This window comes from Citrus clementina, unplaced genomic scaffold, assembly GCF_000493195.1.
Source record: "Citrus clementina cultivar Clemenules unplaced genomic scaffold, Citrus_clementina_v1.0 scaffold_8, whole genome shotgun sequence".
In the NCBI taxonomy this organism is placed as follows: Eukaryota; Viridiplantae; Streptophyta; class Magnoliopsida; order Sapindales; family Rutaceae; genus Citrus; species Citrus x clementina.
In genome coordinates, this window is record NW_006262022.1 from 24383327 (window position 1) to 24391464 (window position 8138).

The 8138-nt window shown below is 37.0% G+C and overlaps 2 protein-coding genes across 3 annotated transcripts; one reads left to right on the forward strand and one right to left on the reverse strand.

Moving 5' to 3' along the window:
* Window positions 1-419: 419 nt before the first annotated feature.
* On the reverse strand, window positions 420-2911 carry LOC18033879 (dehydrodolichyl diphosphate synthase 2). Its single transcript, XM_006424993.2, is given in 4 exon segments — window positions 420-593; window positions 697-1044; window positions 1046-1382; window positions 2044-2911. Coding segments are annotated over 3 exon segments (561 nt in total). The 5' UTR covers window positions 2157-2911; the 3' UTR covers window positions 420-593; window positions 697-933.
* A 65-nt stretch (window positions 2912-2976) lies between these two features.
* On the forward strand, window positions 2977-7640 carry LOC18033635 (protein DAMAGED DNA-BINDING 2). Of its 2 annotated transcripts, XM_006424994.2 has the most exons (11): window positions 2977-3509; window positions 3599-3689; window positions 3870-3997; window positions 4302-4424; window positions 4539-4627; window positions 4711-4831; window positions 4960-5051; window positions 5764-5893; window positions 6190-6435; window positions 6529-6725; window positions 7107-7640. In XM_006424994.2, exons 1-11 carry the CDS (start codon window positions 3279-3281, stop codon window positions 7297-7299), a joined length of 1641 nt encoding a protein of 546 aa, XP_006425057.1. In that variant the 5' UTR covers window positions 2977-3278; the 3' UTR covers window positions 7300-7640. The 2 variants fall into 2 exon arrangements, with proteins under 2 accessions (XP_006425057.1, XP_024033790.1); XM_024178022.1 differs by lacking the exons at window positions 4539-4627; window positions 4711-4831 and having other exon boundaries at window positions 7107-7639.
* The last annotated feature ends 498 nt before the right edge of the window (window positions 7641-8138 follow it).

The window sequence follows — 8138 nt, forward strand, 5'->3', positions numbered from 1 at the left end:
TTATAAACATAAGATTATAGTTATTAGAATAAAAACTCTAGATTCCGAGAAACTCAATAAACATATCCGTTAAAGAATAAATATGGAAACAAGCAAGCATGGGCTCTCTGTTCTTAATGTAAATAATAAGAATCAAATGGATATGGTCAACGCTAATTACCTGTTAAAAGGAATGGAGTGTTTTTAATCATTTCCAATTTGTGAACAAGAGAAGTCGGCTTTTAAGAGCTGTCATCATTATCCACTTTATATAGTCTAATAAGAGTGGAGAAATTTGACGTTTGGTGGCCAAGTGATTTGAACACTATTATAATTTGATCATCAAAGGCACCAGATAAGGAGAAAGACAGACAAAGAGAATCTACAAAAGTACTACCAACTTGTTTTACTAAATTCAGTTTAAAGTAAATACTGAGATTTGAATTAAATTAGTGCTTACTTTTATTGACCGGCAACCCTTCTATGACCCGAAATACTATCAACATCGAGTTACAGAAGGAATGAAGATAGGGCTTAAAGTTTCATTGAACCTGTACATGGAAGTTTGCTTACCATTAGTACTAAAACCATGTGCGATACTTGTATTCTTGCCCCTGCAAAAATGAGCACCAAGTGAAGCAATATTAGCCAAGCATTTATAGCATATATTTTTCTTGAGAAACATTTCAAACTTCCATTGACATATGATTCTATTACCTGTTAATGAAACGGGCTGTGGATGGATATTGCTCTGGAATTATGAAGATATGAAGGGAGCAATGCTTTTATTTTATATTACCAAGCTGCAATACTTTGACTAGACTTTTTACTACTATATTAGTTTAAACCCAACACCATGATGTTGATCTGGTGCCGGCTTTTATAGCTATTCTTGATTCTTAGGCTTTAGAGCTGCAGCCTAATATCTAATAAAGAACACAGGCAATTGCCAGCTTATGAATCTTGTCTACCATAGCGCCTCTTCCTTTGCTGAAATGAAGTTAATGCCTCTACAAACTCAGCTTTGCCAAAATCAGGCCAAAGTGTCTGTACGAAGAAAAACTCTGGTGTATGCCAACTGCCAGAGTAAGAAGTTACTAACTCTTAGTTCACCACTGGTTCTAATCAATAGGTCCGGGAATGGGTAATCAGTACAGCTGGTTTCTAGTTCTTGCTCAATCAGGCTTTCATCGATGTCGTCCAGTCGAATAACATCGTCCTTCACTTTCTGTGCAATACTTTTGCAAGCCTGTACAACATCATATTTGCCGCTGTAGCTAACTGCCACAATGAGTTGGAAATTTGAGTTATTTTTTGTTCTATCCTCTGCATCACGTACAAGTTCCTGGAGAGTCCTTGGGAGTCTCGATGAATCCCCAATCATAGATATTCGAATACCTTCGCTGTTAAAGGAAAAGATACATCTATAAGGTACATGAACTCAACATCCAGACAGAAAATTCCAATAATTAGTAGTTTGCTAAACTAAATTATTTAAGAAGTCCATATAGTTTCTTAATTAGTTGTGGCAATCATTTTTAATTTTGGTGCTGAAACGTATTGTTTTAGTCTTTGTAAATAATAATAACTCAATATACCAGAAAATCTAGTAGACAACTAGAGAAGTTATATAAATAAACCAGAAGCATGTGCAACAGAATCCATTTACTTGTGAGAACCTTCTCATAGAAAGTAATAACCTGCAACTGCAAGAGCTACGTCAGGCCAATATATAATACGACTACTCAAAGTCAAACAAGCATAGAACTATTTGCAGATGCTTCTTGTTCTCAATTTGGTCATCAAGGGAATGAAAACATGTTAGGGATATAAATACAGTATATAGAGTTGACATGTCTATTTTGAGAAACAGAAACATAATTTCCAAAACAAAACAAACAATTTAGGTCCCATATTATTTTAAAGCTGCCGAGGAATGAAAAAAAAAAAACTAAAGTAAAGCCGAGAATTTATCGAACACTTTCGATGTTTTTAAAATTAAGATAAAGCACAACTGTTATAATATACTGAAAAAGAAATTATGGAACGATGGTCTATATCTACCTTATGAAACCCTCTAGCTCCGACTTTATGGATTTTTCGAACAGTTTCATCAAGAATTCGACCTCCACCTGCACTTTTAACCAATAAAAATTAATTAGAAAAATGATAAGCATGCGAACAAGTGGCAAAATCAAATTCCTCAAAACGATGTTGTTTTGACACTTGGTTACAAAACTGTGTCTGTTGCACGTTTATCGTTACTCGGATCAATTAATTAGCCAGCTAGTATCGGGGTGTCGTGACTTTTAATCCTAAGTTGCTGCGAAATGAAATGAAATGAAATCATAGTCGTTGAGTGTAATTGCGTGGTGATAAAAACAATCGTTCGTTCTTTAGCTACTGTGGTTTTAAAATTAAGCAACAACTAGTGATAAAAACAATCGTTCGCCTCCCTATTTAGTCCCGCCGGCAACTCCTCCTCCTCCAGAGACAAATCTGAAATCCTCTCATTCGAACGCCGCCGCCGCTGCTGCTCGAACCTTGCGAAGAGAAAACGGAGGTGTGATGCGGGTTTGGGAGCGCGAAGGATTGAGTTTCGGGGCAAAGAGAGTGTTTGGAACTGGAGAATTCACGATAACAAGTTAGCGATGAACTAACTTGTCGTTTATTCTTCTTCTTCTTCTTGATTTTCAGTTATTCAGTTGTTGTTGCTGTTATATATTTGCCGCCACCTATGGCATTGATTTTGAATAGCCTGCCTACGGTGAAACGGAAGCGTTCTGAGCCTCTAGATTTTTAGTGGACAAGCAGAGCGATGAAGGAGCAACGACATGACACTTATTCGACTAGTTGTTCTCGCGAATAACTCCCTCCCTCTCTGATTTTGACGTCATCGATGGCATTTGTGGCTCAAACAATAATAATGACTGTAGTTGTTTGTTTATGCAAAATACTAATCATACTTCACCGACTCGTCGTATTTTACATGTGAAGGGCTGATAATGCGCCACGTATTTCCCGCCATTGAAAGAACTTCAAAATGCCGAAAGTAACCAGACAAAATGTGGTGAATTAACTAAAAATCTGGGGGTATTTGAGTAATTTAGTAGTGCACACGTGCGACGAGGCGACGAATCGGTATTTTGGTACTTCATTTTTAATGCCCAACCACGTTTGAACGTCCATTTCATTTCCCAATTCGTATTTGTGTAATATTGTCTGGAGTGAATTCGAATCGATTCCACGATCGTTGTCGTTGTGTTTGTTTTCGTCTGATTGTATGTGAATTGACGGAAATGGCCCCGCAAACGAGAAGAATGGCGTTTCCGAGAGTTGTGATTGATAGAGACACGGACACTGAGCAGAGCTCATCGGAAGACGAAGAAGAAGACCGGGAGGAGGGCCCATTTTCAGAATCAGAAGAAGAAGTAACAGAGAATGGACGTGAGGAGAAAATTGAAGAGGATTTGGATGCAAAGAGAAAAGGGAAAGCTCCTATTACCATCAGTCTTAAGAAAGTTTGCAAAGTAAGCCCTTTTAAGAAAAAGACTGAATTTTTATTTTCCTATTTTTCTTAGTATTTTTATTCCAATTACATGTTTTGGCGGGGCTTTAGGTTTGTAAAAAGCCGGGTCATGAAGCAGGATTTAAAGGAGCAACATATATAGATTGTCCAATGAAACCTTGCTTTCTTTGCAAAATGCCAGGTAAAGTAGCTCTGTTTTTCCATTTAGAATAACATTGCTGTTCAGTTGATATTGATTTGGTATCTTGTCGGTTGTCATCATGTCTTTACTTTACACCGTTGGATCATATTGTATAATTTACATATATGATGTTCTTACGTGGATTTTTTTTTTTTAATTTGAATTTTTTGAGAAATGAAGGTCACACGACGATGAGTTGCCCTCATAGAGTTGCTACCGAGTATGGGGTCACTCCAGCATCCCATAGAAATGCCGGCAACCCAGTAGAATATGTCTTTGAGCGACAGCTCAGACCCAACATGCCTCATGTAAGTGTAATTTTTTTTTGTATATTTTAAATTGTCATTATTCTGTTTACTTAATTCCCGCATGATGCTTGTATGTGCAAGTGGTTGTTATGTGTCAAATTATGTCCCAAGGAGTAAAGTCGTTGACACTGGTTTCCTTTGTGTTTGCGCCGACTGTCTGTAGTATTCAGTGTGTGCTTGATGAGTATGCGCTATATCTGATGCTGACTTATTTTGTTCTCCATTTATGCTTAGTTGTTACATTATAGTGTTGGGTTTTGTGTGATTCTCTTCATATTGAATTTGCTGCAATTCTCTTCAATAGATGAAGCCTGCACATGTGATCCCAGATCAAGTAAACTGTGCAGTCATCAGATATCATAGTCGACGAGTGACATGTTTAGAGTTCCATCCTACAAATAATCACATCCTTTTATCCGGAGATAAGGTTAGTCGCACTTGTATAATATTTTATTTGTTTGTTCAAGTTTCATCAATTTAAGGATGTTTGGATTTCATGACTATTGACACATGTCCCCTGTTTTCTGGTTCATGGTAAAAGAAAGGACAAGTTGGAGTCTGGGATTTTTACAAAGTATCTGAAAAGATAGTTTATGGAAACATACATTCCTGTATAGTCAATAACATTAGGTGAGTCATCTCTTTAACATTCAGCCATTCTTCTGTTGTGCTAGTACAGTTTGGGTGTGTAAAATGTAACCAGTCATTTACAGGTTTAACCCTACAAATGATGGTACTGTTTATGCTGCATCCTCTGATGGAACTGTCAGTTGCACGGACTTGGAGACTGGCTTGGCGTTATCTTTGATGAACATTAACCCTAATGGATGGCATGTAATATTTTATTTTGTTTTACTTCTTGAAGTTCATAAAGCATGAGTTGAACTGATTATTTCATACTCGTTCTGATATTTTATTATCCAGCATGAGTTTTATGTGACTAATATATGGCTCGTATGTAGGGCCCACGTACTTGGAGGATGCTTTATGGCATGGATATCAATCCAGAGAAAGGGGTTGTACTTGTTGCTGATAATTTTGGTTTTCTTTACCTGTAAGTTAATTTTCTTTTGTGCTATAGTTACAGCTTAAAGGTTTGTGATTAGGATACAAGAGATGCAGAACAGCTTATGAAAGGCTTACCCACTTGGTGCCACTACTAAGCTTGCTAGCTATTTCCTTGTACAACAAGTTGTCCTTTTCCTAGTGTCTGTTGACAAAATTCAAGATCAAGAGCATGTTGTGAATGTTTGGGAAAAATCAAATTTTATTACAGCAAACAGAAAGTGGTATATTGTCAATGACAGTTTTCTGAATAGAAGGTTGTTCCCTTTGCTATTTGAATCATTTTATTGATGTGTCACCTATAGGATGAGCGAGGATATAAAATTAGGTTGATAATCATGCCCACCGAGAAGTAAACTTTAACATTGACAGAGAGGTCGTCTTGCCAAATTGTCAAACCCATCAAATATTAGTGGTTGTGATCATCTAATTCTAGCGGATTCTGCTGCAAAGATTATGCTAGTTAGAATTTGCTACTGTCTTACTCACTGAATGGCTGCTTGGTTCTGCAGCAAAGTTCTCTGTTGTACTTGCAATGTTTGAGAAACTTTACAGTTTGCGTTAGGTAGAAACATTACTGAATTTTCAGCTGCATGCTACACATGTATTTGATTATCATTTTTAACTTAAAGTAAATTAATTGAATAATCTAGGATTGAAAAGAAAGAATGTAAAAGTTGGTTGTTTATTCCTTATCTTAGGGTGGATACACGAACCAATAGCAGAAGTGGGGAGGCAATCTTGATCCACCGAAAAGGTAGCAAAGTTGTTGGTCTGCATTGTAATCCTATTCAACCAGAACTGCTTTTAAGTTGTGGAAACGATCACTTTGTAAGTTTTTTAGTTTTATTAGTTCAAATTTGTATTTATTGACTTTTGTGACCGTTCAATGGTTTGTTCCTTCACTGCACACCAACAAGGGTTATGATTTAACTGCTATCTGGTAATTTTTTTTTTCACTATTATAATCTATGGAAACTAATATATTATATTAGAAAAGCTAATTTCCCTGGAAATTAGGCTGTTTGTAAAATTTTGCTTGGTAATATGAGTTTGCTAATCATCTTGCTTACATTTATTATTCTGGTTATGCCAGTTCTGAAAGTCATATTATTTTATTACTCCAGGCTCGTATATGGGACATACGGCGATTAGAAGCTGGATCTTCTCTCTGTGACCTTCCTCACAAACGTGTTGTTAACTCGGCATATTTCTCTCCGTCCGGTAGCAAAATTCTTACCACTTCACAGGACAACCGACTTCGTATTTGGGATTCTATCTTTGGCAATTTGGACTCTCCAAGCAGAGAAATTGTGCACAGTCATGATTTTAATCGCCATCTGACACCTTTTCGAGCTGAATGGGATCCAAAGGTGATATCATATTACTTGAAATGCTTACTTTTAGGTTGCTTAAATTCTTCTTCTTGGATCTTAGGAAATTAATTTATTATGTATTTGTTGCAGGATCCATCGGAGTCCCTTGCAGTTATTGGTCGTTATATAAGTGAAAATTATAATGGAGCTGCTCTGCATCCCATCGATTTCATAGATATCACTACGGGCCAATTAGTTGCTGAGGTTATGGATCCAAATATTACAACTATCAGTCCTGTGAACAAGCTACATCCACGAGATGATGTTTTGGCATCTGGTAGTTCGAGGTTGGACTCTGCTTCTCTCACTGAATCATATTATTCTGTTGTGGTAGAGCTTTTTGCCTCCTATATACATTTCCAGAACTTTTCTTTCCCCCCTCAAGGGTGCCACAATCATTCCTTTGAGCTAGCTTTGAATACTTTTGGTATTGTCTTTCATTCATGGAGCGGTAATGCTATAAAGATTTCCCTACCTTTTGTTTGATCAAATCAACATGAAATGGGCCGATTGTGGTGAGGGATGAGAAAATTAGCTACATTTACACGTTTAGCAGTTAAGAACTTGGAGAGTTTGATTTGTTGCTTTAATCTGAAGTAGTGAAGTGTCATGTCTTATCAGTTGTATTGCCATTCTATCTATAATGTGATTATGCTTATTCCTTTCAGGTCTATTTTCATTTGGAGGCCAAAGGAGAAGTCGGAACTGGTGGAACAGAAGGAAGAAATGAAGATTATTGTCTGTGGAAAGGCTGATAAAAAGCAAAAGCATAAGTTTGGGGATGAAAGTGAAGATTCTGATGACGACACATCCAAGTTAAAGCGCAAGAATGTCAGGTCTAAGAAGTCGAGAAAAAGTTAACGCAATACAGTCACAAGGGCAATGGCTAGCATAAAAGTATTAAGTCGAAGAGATATCTATTGTCAAATTGCCATTGTGCAAATCTTTTGATCTCGATTTTGTAGGTTTGTTAATGCTCTAACCTTGTACCAGTAGCCTCCTTAACTTGACAGTATGTTGCGGTAATGGGAATTTTGTTATGTGAATGGCTCGCGCCAAAAAACAAACAAGCTTTCTTGTTAGTATGAACCGTGTAATTATTAAGGCCTGCTGAAATGTTACTCGTTGGTGATGTTAGCGATTAGCTCATTTTTAGTTTGCGATTTATATTTTGTTATGTGCCCACGAATTCGAAGTTGGAGCGTGCAAAAGTTGAACGAGATTTTTGATAAATGATCACATATATTTACGTACAACTCACGTACGGCTTTCAGTGTTAATTACCTTTTTGAAGTTGACAATTTGGACAAGTAATTAGGTGTAATTCCATGTAATGAAGGTTGATCATGTTCATGGATATGGTGTCCTGCGTCATCGAATGCGTCATACTCGTAAGCAAAAGTTGTATGTGCATGCGTATCCTATGCTTCTGCTTGTGCACTGGTGGGCGTAACAAGAGTTTTACTCCAAACGTTACACTGTTTCCTTTGTCACAAAATGCTTTGAAAAAGAGAATTCGTATTTTAATGTGACTTATAAATTCACCCACGGTAATAATTATTATTCTTATTTAAGTTACACGTTTCAAGTAATGTGCCATTATTCCACACGTGACCAAAAGAACAGGACAACTAAACTTTGTATTCTCTGGAATCCAAAGTCAGGTAGGCGAATGCCGATTTACCCCATCCGTCAGATAT